General features: G+C 41.5%; 1 protein-coding gene across 1 annotated transcript in view; it reads right to left on the bottom strand.

Moving 5' to 3' along the window:
* The window catches only part of T265_01271 (hypothetical protein), a gene marked incomplete at both ends in the record, with an annotated part of 50,490 nt that overhangs the window by 8,045 nt on the left and 28,649 nt on the right, over positions 1-13,796 (bottom strand). The window contains 3 exons of the mRNA XM_009165256.1: positions 6,365-6,441; positions 11,506-11,752; positions 13,085-13,311. Of these exons, the coding sequence (XP_009163520.1) occupies positions 6,365-6,441; positions 11,506-11,752; positions 13,085-13,311 (551 nt within the window). The remainder of the gene's footprint in view (positions 1-6,364; positions 6,442-11,505; positions 11,753-13,084; positions 13,312-13,796) is intronic.

Raw genomic sequence — 13,796 nt, 5'->3', positions numbered from 1 at the left:
GGAACGGATTGCTAGAGAAATACCGACTGAACATTCTCTGGTGAAATTCTTGCCACATCGAGACTGCAGTTCTTCAAAGACAAATCAAGCATGGAGGTAGCACACTACACATGAAGTTGCTAGAAATCCTTCAGCAGCCCCCAATGGGTTTAGCTCTCCTTGGTGCTCATCAAGTAGGCAGAATACCCAAGTTTCCGTCGACACTGTTTTACTTTTTACCCGAATTTCACGAAATTCGACGGATACACTCACTTGCTTGCACATCTGTTTTTCACGGGCGACTCATCTTAATTCTAGCTGAAACTCTGTTTCATGGTATTCTGCATATCAAGCATCCTACGAAAGTTTTTCTATGGTAAACTTCTGGAGCAAACCAACACCCAACACCTTACTGGTCGTAAGACCCGGTGCTTGTTGCAACACTCTGCTAAGCTTTCCCAGTAATTTTAACTACTCAGTCGAACAATGAAATGTTGTTCTCAATAATACATGATGCTAAATAACTGGTGCTTAGCAAGCTGTTTATGCTTTTACCTCGAACGGGGGAATACCGTCTTATTGTCAGCTAGTTAGAAAAAGCTGGACCATAATGTGCACAACTTCCTTGGCTTCATTTGATCTAACTGTTATTTAAGAACAGCAGGACATCCAAACAATATGGGTAGCTCAAGTTAGCAAATGAGTAAGATGAATGAGTATGAGAATAAATTGAATGAACTTCCAAAAAAGGAATCCACATACGCATTGCTTGTTGTAGGTAAGAGGTCTGGGCCACACCAGTTTGAAAATAGTGCGAGTGCACCAGACAGCTCGTAAGCCCACCCAGTTTATGCGCTGACACCTAGAAGCAAACCCAAATGGTTATCCCTCAAGGGGCGCGCGGTCGTATTTCTTTTTCACTGCCCAGGTAAGAAAAACTGTGCTAACTCCCACCAGTCGATTGATATGACGAAATCTACATGAAGGGCACCAAATATGCTTGCGCTGGTTACAAAGTACCAGCATGATTCGTAATCCGCAAATTAATGATCAGAAATTTCGACGTACCATAAATACGTCCATCAAAAACTCATCTCTAGCTATAGTTTGCTAGTTTCTCAGTGTTTTGACAGGATATGGAACAATGTTAAACGGATGCCTATTGCGAGTTAAAGTTGCGAGGCAAGGTCGAACGACCTCATATTGCTTACAAAAGAACATTTATGGCTGTGTTTTAGGAAGTCCATTCTGTGAGTTCCCTAGTGTATACACTAGGTGCAAACATCAACGGGTTGTTACATGCCTAATGCTGAATAAACGTATGATTGGGGAAAGCATCCGATTCTTTGGTTGCGTAATGAAGAATTACTAGGAAAGCTTAGAACAAAGATAACTTCTAAAGGTTTTTCTACAACCAGTAAGTTGCATCAAGGACTGAGGCGGAGGATCAACAAGGGCTTTTTTCTAGGAGCACTAATATGTTTCCAATAAACGTTATATTTCCGCTTGCCAAAGAAGGAATTTTTGTGGGAGGCTTGATTTGTCTATACTGTAATCCAGTCATGATGTAGCTATGCAATTGGACGCTTGCATGAGTGCTTTCTCGGTAGATCATTTCGAGCAAGCCAGTCCGTAATTCACGAACTGAAAGCAGAACGGATGTGGCTTATTGGGTTGGATGTTATTGATTAGTTCGCGGTACACATTACCCACGCTGAGGTACGTCTCAACAAAAATTAAGGTCATGCTGTAGCAAATTTCTTCAGAGGACCAATATCGCACAGTCAGTTTAGTTAGACTGTCATGTAACACTCAAGGAGTGTTTACAATGTTTTCTTTCTTTCTTCGTATTGTTGGTGTGCTTTTTCTGTTTGTTTAGAATAGAATGATTTTATGGATTATCCATTTTTTTGTCCTATCCAAATTAATTTCGCACAACTTCATTCCCACTCTTGTACATCCAGGTACGCTTCTTATTGTTTTTTTAATACTCAAAGTAACACTCATCAAAGGTTCACTGCTTTTTACAAAAAACAAAACAAGTTAGCTGACAAGTGTCGAACGTCAGAATGAGTCATTGGGCAGGTAGTAATGTCAAGCTAGTAAAATATTTCAGCCAATTTCACCAAAGATCAATGACAATGGGAGTGAAAAATGTCAAAAATTATTTTTCGCTTGCTGTTTAACACAAAACCTGTTGCCGAAGCTGTTTCAATTTTTGTAAACTATCTGCGACCAGAAATAGTTTTAAAGGGGTTTGAGTGATTAGTTGCCGGGTGGAAAAAATTGTAAAGTGGAGTAAAAAGCCTTGATTTAAAAAATCTGTGCTCAAACTATTGACTTGTGCATCCGGTATTTCGGTACTTGCGAAGCACTTTCGTGACAGAAAGGCAGTCTATGGACAAATCACTGATCGCGCGTTCACATAACAGTTTTCCTAATCACCTGGCTTAACTAAGTTGGTAGATTAAGTGAAGCTCAACCAAATTCTACATTGGTATGCGTATGCTCATAGTTGTTTTATTGTTTTTACTTCATTGCGGCATCAGAGCGTATACCAACTAAAGAGTGTGCGAAATCTGACCCCACACCTGAGGCCCGCTCCCCAGATTAAAGACATACTGTGCTGCTGTGTACGCATAACTTTTGATTATAGCCACAAGGTGTTTCTCCATTAAGATAAGGACAGCAGCGAAATCATCCATCCCAGTGCTATTAAATGTGGTCCATTCTGGACCATGTAATGGTTTAGATTTGTGGTATGTTATTAGGATTTGGAACCAAGTGAAATCTTGCTCCCTCATCCTGGCAACTAGGCACTTGCCACTTTTAGTTGCCGGTGGCTGCGAAGGTAGTAGACTTCACGTTCGCCTCCCTCTCTTTTGATTAGTAGTCCTTTTGTCCTGGTGCAATTTTCCACCAGGGTCAAAGCTCTCACGGCGCTACCTGAGTAGCCCCCTCTGAAGGGTATGGCAATCGACCGTTACGATAGTTACGAGGCAAACCAGTCACATCGCTCATACCTAATCACGTTCATGTTCAGACGTGAAAAGTTAGATGCGTCCAAAGTATGCTGGTGGCGTATTGGTAACACGATCTACTCGCACGTCACATGTCGAGTTCAAGTCACAGCATGAAAAAGAATATGCACTGCTGATGAACTCTAATAAGAGCAAAACTCGCGACCAAAAAGAATATGCTGATGAACTCTAATAAGAGCAAAACTCGCGACCAGTGCTTCCTCTTTGATGTGAACTTGCCAGAATAACTGTGGCAGGACAGTAAGACGACTGTTAGGACGGGTGGCTTCAACGTGAAACCAACCAATTTCGCTTATCTAAAATCACCAGAAATTAAGTCCTTTGCTTGGCACCAAAAGAACGATTGCTTGTCCGAGTCTCTAGGTCGGTCACACGCTTGGTTCACTGTGGAACGATTAGTCCGCATAGGATGTTCTTGACACTGAGAAAGTTAGCATCCAAAAGTTTCTTCATTAGTCTGTTAACTTCAGTCCTAAGCTTAGAAAAAACCGATTTCGCAAAATTCCTCAGTGTACAAACCAAACACTGCGGCCCGTGTCCAAAACTACCTGTCAAACTATAAGTTGATCCTATCGATGCTTTCGATGGCATGCTGGAGCTGTCACAGCCATTTATCTTATTTATGGGAATAACGAGGGTAGTTCGTCTGCTGTCGCATGGTGCATACAGCTTCTTTTTGCACAGGATAGCTATAGTCCGCAACAACCAGTGGCGCCCACATTGGCCTGGCATGAAGTAACTATTATCAAGAAAAGCAACTAGGCTGATAAGCAATGCTCCACGATCCACTGAATGTACGGTTTTCACTGTTCCACTAATATGCTTGCATAAGTTGTGTGTAATTTAACTGCAAAAACAGTAGACAGAAGACAGGATGATAAGATGCATGCAAGAAAATGACAGTAAGTATTCGGTGTACATGAAATCGATATCGCCGTATGAGCCTGAACTTTTTTACATGCTACAGCATGACAGGCACGTAGCTTTTTTCTCTGTCGACGGAAAAAGATTTTCTTGTGCCATTTGTAATCTTGAGTCTTGTGCCTGACACAACTTCCTAGAAAGTATAAAGAAAAGTCATTATACTCCGCAAATTTGGTGGTGAACAACAATAAGAAAGTGAAATGAACTTTATACGGCCACAGAGAAGAACACGATAATTTCTAATTTCTAATGTCATAAATCTTTCCAGATGTTGAAAAAATAAAGGTTACCAATGACATATGAAATTTTTGATTTTCTAAACATCAGTCTCAAGTCAATTGATCTGGTGGTAGGATCACTTCAGCGATAGAGTACACATCTAGTAGTTTTGGTTGCCAGACAAAAAATCAGCCAAGCCCTCAAAAAGTCAGACCATGCAAGAAGATGGGGACTTTCGATGGAGATGCATAATTCAATGAGCCATTACTTTAGATTTTCGTCAACTCATAGAGGTGAACTGAGGGAACGTCGCCAACTATATCCGATTTATACTAAGAGATGTACGGCGAGAGAGTAGATGCAGAGTTCTGCCGCGAAAAGTGAAAAGTGTGTTATTTTATGTCAGTAGCACACGTCTATGATCATAAGTTTCATGGAAGTCCTCCAGTCTACCGCCACTCGTATAAATAAGTTCCCTTGAGTTTTGGTTTGATTGCTCTGATTAGACATACGGTAGCTTGGAAACCAACATGATCATCAGTCGGTATTTTTGCTGATGAGTGGGAAAAGCGTTTTTTGTCTTCCGGTTCCTGATCAGGATGCTAATGATTCGTCCGCCGGAGAACAGATCCGCGGCGACTTAATCATCGACCTACCATTCTGCCAGATCGTTTGTTGTTCCCTTTCCAACGGATTTTGTGTTCTATGGATAATTGATCATATTTTTCTGTGGCATTTGGGGTAAATTTTTGCCCTAACGCTAGAAGCCCCACATTAATAAACTGTGAAAACTTGCACCCATGACCGATCGAAAATGTAAACCGTTTCCGTTCCATTATCTTTAGGATTCTATCATATACATGTTAATTTTCGGCCGGATCAAATTCTATGCACTATGGCCGTTTGTAAATGACCCGCCATTTAAAATACATAAGAGGAAACCACGATCACTGACTCACCCGACATTTTCTACTTAAAAATAACCCTTACACTACACTGGAACCGGAATGTGGTGCCAAGAAGACTGGTTTTTGCGGCGGCAGTTAAGCTGGCCCCATTGCACAACGTGTGACCTGAAAACCTCAGCAAGATATTTTAGCCGGAATAGTTTAAAGGAACAATACTTTAGCGACGCTTCATCGAGGAGGAAACTGACTACACCAAATACTCCATGTGTATCGTAACCTGATTTTGACGGGGGTTACGACTGAATCCAGTTGAATCTGTCGTTCATAATGGTCTTAAACTGGATGTGCTGTCATCAGCCTTATGATAGGTGTTTGGCCCTGAAACTGATTGCAATTTTACACAAAAGCTGATCAGAGTGCTTTTTCATCCGTCATCAACTTTACTGTCCTGAAAGTTTCGATCCTAAGACAACCAAATTTCGTCATCCACCGTTGAGAATTGTAGTCACCTCTTAGTTTGCTGTGTTTCCACCAGTACAGAAAGCCACTGATATTCCCAGAGAAACCCCTTGATTCTTGAATTTCCGTCCATTTTTATGCTTCTGGTGATTATTCCTGGTTCATCCGCACTTATCTACTGAGATATTTGCCAATTATAGCGCTTTATAATACACATTACAACAGAGCATCATTCGGCTTCAACTCATTATACCAGCCAGAGCAAAAGCTCTGCACCTGTTTCATTACGTTTGCTATTTTTGTGCTTTTATTTATTGCCTCTTGTGACATATAAGCAGTTCAGTTTTGGCTCTTCCAGTAGATACAGGACAACACCTGGGCCCTTAAATTCATGTTTGACGCCGACCTAAAAACTGCCAAGACTGGTAAGAACACGGATTTTCAATATGGATAAAATTACCGCCATCCGGACTCATAAGCCGGAACCTTACTTCTTGAAGCCTTGAAGACGAGTGTTTAACCTGGCATAACAATGGTACTGACATGATAACAAACGTAACCAGTTCAACCAGACACTCTAACACATCCGACGGCCATGTGACCCAAAACCTCCCATTAATCCATTCTTGGCGCACACACCTGACCTCTGTGTTCCGTTCCATCCATTTATTTGTTTATCATTTCTATCACTTATCTATCCCGCAAATGGTCATATAACTCATGCGCGTTTACTTAAATTCACAAATTTCGACTAATCGGCACTCATGAAACTAGACAGAACATAGCCATTAAATCAAATATGTTCCAATTCAAATTTCAAGCCTGAACTCTCACCTGACAAATGTTTCGATTGCTGAATCCATGTTGTGGCCAGTCTTTGCACTGACCTCATAATAATCGGCCTCCAGTGTCTGAAATCGAAAGTTTGTATTGTTTTAACATGGTGCACTACTGAGCATGGCTTTGGAAAGCACAGACCAGCAAACAAATGCCAACCGATTCTATCGTTGTTTAGGCTGGTCCAGCACATTTTAAGGCATATTTTCTATTACGCTTGGTGTAATCCTCCTGCCTTGCAAACCTACTATTGTTAGAGATCTGAGGCAAACCATACGCAGTTTAGATACACGTCATCCATGGAGTTAAATGCTCAGTAAACGAAAACATATGCATATGCTAAAAGCATTCTTGGTTTTAACTGTTAAACCCTCTTCTGCTTCTTCAAACCCATATACTGATAAGTTTCCCGACTTAAAGCTCCCAGCCCGATGTGGTGGTCAGCGTTGAATGCCAAAATGATCCTGCAGGCTATACTGGCCGAAAATTCCTCCCACATGGTGCAGTCATGTAAGGAAGACCAAAGAAGAGCATTCAGATCAAGAGCAGCAAAAATCCGTACTATAAGTAATCTTGTTACGAAGGAGTCTGGTGTCAGCAGCCTACTGTCTTCTCCGATAAGACTGTGGGGGAAATAAGATGCTTGCCCTTGGTGACCAGCATGTCCATATTCACAGGAGCTTCGTTGCTACATTTCGACAAGAGAGCGGTAGTAAAGGGTTGTCTTGTTGCTGACTTTGACTGCTGGTGCCCAATGCAGTGCAATCAAAATAGCTTTAATGCCAAGGGATTTAGTGCTGCTAAAAAGCACCTTCGGTATGTATTTGCATCAGGAGTAAGAAAGCAATGCCTTAATCCCTGTGCTCCCGAATTAGGCCACCTCCATGCAGCCCAGCAAGCCGGATAATCGTCTCCAAGCAGGGACCCCAAAGGGATCTCTACTGCCTGCTGCCCCACGGACCAGAATTTTCAATCAAAAGCTCGAAGTGGAGTACCTCAACCAAACCTCCGTTCTCGGCCTTGGTAACTGGGTCTTATTAGCTCTTTGTTGACGGACGTCTCTTCCACCACAAAAGCAAACGCTGCTAAATCGTTTAATTGTCAGTCGCCCGATCAAGATGCCTGCTAATGATAAATAAAAGCTCGCTGATAAGGCTAGAAGATGCTTCCTATGTTGGAGCTACCAACATGCGTACTCAATGTCAAATTGGTAAACCGAGACTTCGTACTCCATTGAAGTTGACGTATACTGTGTCTCCGAAACATGCATAAAAGAACCAAGCTTGGTCATGCATCTCAGAACGCCAAGAGCGAACTCAACTCTTTCAGATCTTACTCCTCGTGTGTCCAGTGATCCAGAAGCGATGGCTGGTGGAATATATAGCCTGAGGGTTGCACTCATCCCCAGGACTAAATGATCTTTGCTGAAGTGGACTTCAGTGAACGGTCGTCTTTGCGCCATCTGGTTATCCGGCCTAACCAACCACAATGCCTCCACTTAAAAAACGCTTGTTTACAGTGCTAGAATTTCCTGTAGACGACTTTATTTCTGATGCTGAGAGAGTTATCTGGGCTCAGTTGTTAAGGAATAAGCCCTGACGCTGTGATCTTTGCCATCGATATGAATACTCGAATTGGTCACCTGAGCTCCCTGGAATCACATCTAGGCGGTAGTCGATGCTCATTGGACGGACGGTGGAAAACGGCTCTTTGGGCTGCGTGCTGATTATCAGCTGCTTCTGGTCGGTACGAACTTTCAGAAAAAACATTCCAATAGGGCGACCTGGTGGTTTTCAACTGCGAATCAACCGTGAACCAAGCCAGGTCATGTGGCCGTCAGACACTGGTGGAGAGCCACAATTCAGGACTGCTGTTCCTTTTGAGGAACACAATTCGAATTGAGCGCGTCATTTTGCCCGCAAGCCTATCAGTTCGCTTTTATTCAAGTTCTCGAGAGTCCGGAAAATACATGCCACTTCATATCCTCCGAGAAATACCATAGTCTAGCAGTATCTCTCTGAGCTAGCTCAACTACTATTTACAGTAACCCAACAGTGACCGGGAAATGAGTTCTCTGATGTGTGTGCACGACTAGAAAATTTGTACGCAGTGAATCACTCAGTAGGATACGCGCCGTAACAAAAGATCCGCGGGCTCGAATTTCAACCAAAGGCTGTGTTTTTCGTTTCCCTTTTCCTTCTTCCCTTCCTAATCTTCTTCTTACCCTATTTATTTTCATTAAATTTTTCACACAAAGAATTTTCCACAAAGGCCTAGATTGCTAAAGCTTATTGAAGGAATGCCACGGGGCATTCGTTGTCCTATGCGCTCGACCGTCTTAATGGATTGTTGCTGTAAAACGTCGGCGAATTCAGATCAGATGACAATACCGCTCTACTGTCGTCTTTTATTCTGACGCCATCACTGAATTTCAAATCAAATCCAGAAGTAGTTCTATCAGATTTGTGCGGGCATTCCTTATGGCAAAAGAGCATTGACGCTCAGTTTACACTCGAAGAAATGGTTGGACACAGGATATTGATAGGGAGAAGACCTTTTGGCTAAAAATCTCCGTGAAACACTCAGTGCTTCCTACCACAGAGAAAAATAGTCATTTTGGGGCGGAAAATTAGAAAAAAATCACTCACTTTACCTGCGTTAATGGTTGGTTGGAGAACACAAACATATTGAACCCAGAAGTTGCTGATAAACCTAAACAAGCTAAAAACGCTAATTTCACCTAGCAGTCCTTGGTTTCGTAAGTGTAGCCGTCTCTTTGTACGATAATAAGATAATCGAGTCCTTCATCCTAAGTAGGTCATTGTCTGACCTTCACTTAAATACCTTCTACGCAAGCACCTCAGGGGTTTACGTGTCTTACATGATTTTTTGGTCTATTTGTTTATTTAAGATTAGGGGCTTGTTACGCAATACGTATTACATTTTGTACAAGGTCTCGTATCATTGTTGTCTTGTGTAATTTTTCGGGGAACAACTATACAGCGAGGATCACGTGAACAAATTTATCATTCGCAATTTTCTTTCCACGGCTGCTTAAATAGTGCGCCGAAGACTAGCTTGACAAGAGTATTACACTGTTCCCAGACGTTATTGTTGGAGGCAAGTTTTAAGCTTCAGTCTACTTGGGTTAAGTGCTGCTGTCTGACTAAACAATTTTACGTCTGACTATCTACTATCGGGAAGGATGGTTTTTTGAATAAAATTGCTCAACATTTAAAATGCTTCTTCTGGCTGGAGGTGAATGTTTTGCTTAAAACTTGGGTGACAAGGCTTTTCAAATCGCTCGACAGCTTATGTGGATGCAACCCTTGGCACGGCACAGACCACTGGAAATCTTTAATAATGGGAACCTATTTTTGATGCATTCTTCGGTGATGCACTATTCAGATTGTTCACACCTAGAAAACTGAAGTGTGAGATTCCAGGAAGTATTATCCACTTGGAATAAAAACATTGTGCAGACGAGGATCCTGGATGGATCTGACTCCCTCAAAATTTTCTTGTATTCTTACGAGGACTTGAGTTTCGGTATACGTCCTTCCCTTCGGAGAGATTAGTGTCAGAGGATAACAGTGATGGCTTGAATTGAAAGTCGAGATTTTGAAGGATCAGTCTCTACGCATAATCTAGAACTGCTTTGAAAAACAACTCACTCCTCTTGTCTAATTTTCTGTCTTTGAATGTCTCCGTTTGAACATTCCAAAGCTTATGCACTTAGCAAAAGCCAAACAGACTTACAGGTCCATTTAATCAACAGTCCAGTATGTATGTGGAAACGGAGGTGAACATTAGGTGAGTACTTAGTAGATGTAGTAATTTCCGTCTCTTTTTTGGAATATGGGATAACTTGTGGCATCAAGCGCTGCTGGTTAATAGGTGCAAACATGAATCGGTTGTTTTATGATCAGCCGCGAATGCTCAAAATTTACTCCTAGCAACACAAAGAAGGGTGCTGTGTGTGCCAGCCAGCAGTCATTTACTGTCACCGAAGATGAATTTTGCGTCACGACAGTTTGATGACGTATTCATTCATCAAGTCAAGCAAAAACCCCACCCCACAAACAATGCCATTATTACAGAATGGAATTATTGTGACATTGGTATTTCTAAATGTGGGGCGATGTTTCTTATTGAGGACCTTCAACTGAGAACACAACTGTCAAATACGAGAGAAATTTCTTGATCTTTTGAAGAAGTAAACACATGTCCCATTAAAAACGTTATATGTGGATTGACACCTTTTTTCTATTAAGCACCCAGTGGAAAAACGTCTCATTCAACAGAATAAATAAAACCACGGTAAGAGGGTGATAAACAGACCTTTTGTCACATGCAAACGCCAAACAAGAATTTTGTGAGTTTAGTTTCGTGCGTTATCCTACTAGGACTGTATCACATTCATTGAACTGCGTCGTGTGACCAACCATGGGTGACTACTTTGATATGGTCTTCTTTCAGAAGGAGATATATGGCGAAATTTTACTGCTGTCGTTTCCCACTACTGTTTGATATTTCAGGGGATACTTATCCTCAAGCCGGCAAAAACTTATTCGGCGATGTTTTCTTAGACTGGTACAACCGGTCGGGTAGAAAAAAAGTGGATAAGAAATGTTCACTCTAAGAAGTTAACCACACCGCTTCTGGTAATTTGATACTGGCGGGCGTGTTACCCACGCATCGATGTAATACATAACTGCGTCGACACAGCTGTTTTTCACATTCCTGTAGGCCGTTTAGTTTCAGCTTGTCACTGGGTCGTCCTGGGCCTCTGAAAGTAGATTTTTGACTCCGCCTTCTGGATTAATCATTTTCCTAAAATTGATGACTAAATGTCATAGTACGTTTCGTTGCTACGCACGCTAGAAACCTGGCGTGATAAGTTTTTTCTTGTATTAGGGTTGCTTGACGGTTCCAGCCTACAGGTCCATATCGGAAGTGGTGAATATAACACACGCAGAAAATTTGAAATATATCCTATGAAGAAATGAGATTGAGTAACCAAACGAAAAGGGGTGTTGTGATGCAAAACTGTAGCGTCTACTGCGGAAACAATGAGTTTTATTGGAATACGTTGGTGTGCACAAGTTAGAGTTCCTAAGCTTGTTACTCATACTTACTTTCGCAAGTCCCTCTGCGGAGGCTCTCGGAACCGGTAGAAAAGCTGGAGAAGAGTTGACTAAGTCCCATTTATTGGCCCACAGAACGTTCACTGTATCCTCCCAAGGTTTTTTTGCTGTTTTCAATCCCTTGAGTAGTTTCATAATTCTGTGATCCAGCTGATTGAAGTCGGACATTGAACATCCAGCATAAATAAATATCACTCCGTCAGCTTTTTCGCAGATATACTGATTAACCGGGAAATATCTAGAAATAGGCAAGAACCCAAAGTTACTCTTCTGCAAGCCTCCAAAAGTTCGGCGAAAATCGATGATGTTCTCAATAAACATAGTATATCTAAATGCGACTACCGTGCACTTGGACAATTCTTCACATTTTCTGTTTCATTTAGCACTTAACTAGCACAGAAAGAAAATGAGGTATAATTCAAACCTTGACCTGATTCATGCGTGATGGTGATGGTGACACAGTAAAAAATCTACAATCAACAAAATACGCCGCTGTCTTCTGGTCAGGATATCGATACATCCGCTCAGTAGTTTTCTGTTATCCGTTCTGTTATCCCTCCACTTCATTAACGTTATCAAATGAAGATACCGTCAATCTATCCTGGGTGTATTAAATAGACTTGAGTTACCGGAGTCTGGATCATAAGTATATAAGCTACATTTTTAGGCCTAATTGTTCATACACAGTTAATCTTGCTAGATCTGCTGATTGTGAAGTTTTATTCTTTCGGCAGGTTTCGGTCATATCTGTAAGCATGAAGGTTGGCAGATTTCGCGGCGCCTCAAGTAACAGAACAAGAGACGAAATGAGTTCTGACACCTTCTCATGACAACTGTTGTTTAATCCGCCTTAAATTTTTAGTTTATCCACACATCTGGTCTCAAGTAAGATAAAGTTCGATAGATTGCCTATCACCTCCTTCTTGAATCACTGTGAATTGGCAGCGTACGGCTGGAGCTTTTAAAATGAATTTTCCACCAAGCAACTGAAGGAGTCCAGCAGATTCGATGTAGCCTAAATTCAAGATGAGCAGCTTGAACAAGATGTACTTTACTGAACAGTGATGTCGTCGAGGCAGGCGAAGAATAATAAATTTACTACAAGTACGGTGAACGAATGGGTCAGTTACTGATTTTTTTACACACGAAACAGTGTACAAAAATATTATCACAATAATAAGACAATCAGGCGTACGCAACCAGTGTGATCGAAGTAAGCCAAGGTGTGACACGTGCTACATCAGTTCAAAGTACTATAAAAAATTCAAAGCCTGTTACAGGGTTATGACGAGTTGGCGCACTCAGAAGATGCTAAAGTCAGAAATATCCTTAAAATAAAAAAGTCTTCGGTTAAATTATTCCTATCTGAAGTAGATGCGGATGTACAGAAAGGTGTACGTTTTGCCTATAACACTCCTGTTGGGTTAAGCCGTGGCTTTTACCGAAAACTGTAGGCAAACTTCTATTTGTGGGTAATGGGCTAGTATACTGGGATAAAGTGATCGGTTTTATTTTTGTTCGAACCGAAGCAGCACATAGCCATACATTTTACGAGGTTGAAGCTTCTTACTTATCGTCCCCCTGGATATCCCAGAGCTGGAGAACAACTCGTTCACCGTCCACTTCTAAGTTACACATACGTAGTTCAATCTCCTCTCTCAGTTCTCCAGCTTTATCGATTTCTTCATCGCCACAAATTCGGCTGACGAGTGCAGTTCGTCCAGATCCGCTCTGGCCAACAACAGCGACTTTGAACATGCGCAAGCCCCGTCCCAATTCTCTTGGTTGGCCGCTAATCTGTAAAAGTACAGGCAAGTGATTTGATAAATAAAAAATAAGGGAAACATTGGTTCCAATCGCGAAATCGTTTTATGCACCAAACTACCGATCGCATAGGAAGCACAGTGACACATGCAGATATACAATAACATAATATGGTGTTAAAAGAAAGCTCCTAGCATTCCATGAACAAAATGTCATGACGTCAGCTGTAGCAAAAACAGGGCAACATTTAACCTTTGATACCAGTCAGATCTCACTGCTATCTGTCACTTGGTCCTGAATGGAAGGCGTTGCATAACTGACCAGTACTTTTAAAGCTGCTCGGAGAGTGAGAAATAGTTATTCACTGAAACCCAAATCCAGAAATAAATAAATGCAAATGCCAAGTCAAATGAGCTTTCTTTCAGTTAACATCGGAAAAGTATTCAGAGTCTGGGACATGTCTTTTCTCCATTAAAAAATTCCTGTAAACCCCAGGAAAACATACAAAAAGAGAATTT

This window comes from Opisthorchis viverrini (genome assembly GCF_000715545.1).
Source record: "Opisthorchis viverrini unplaced genomic scaffold opera_v5_13, whole genome shotgun sequence".
Lineage (NCBI taxonomy): Eukaryota > Metazoa > Platyhelminthes > Trematoda > Opisthorchiida > Opisthorchiidae > Opisthorchis > Opisthorchis viverrini.
The sequence above is the reverse complement of the archived record's forward strand: the minus strand, read 5'-3'. Positions and strand labels throughout refer to the sequence as shown.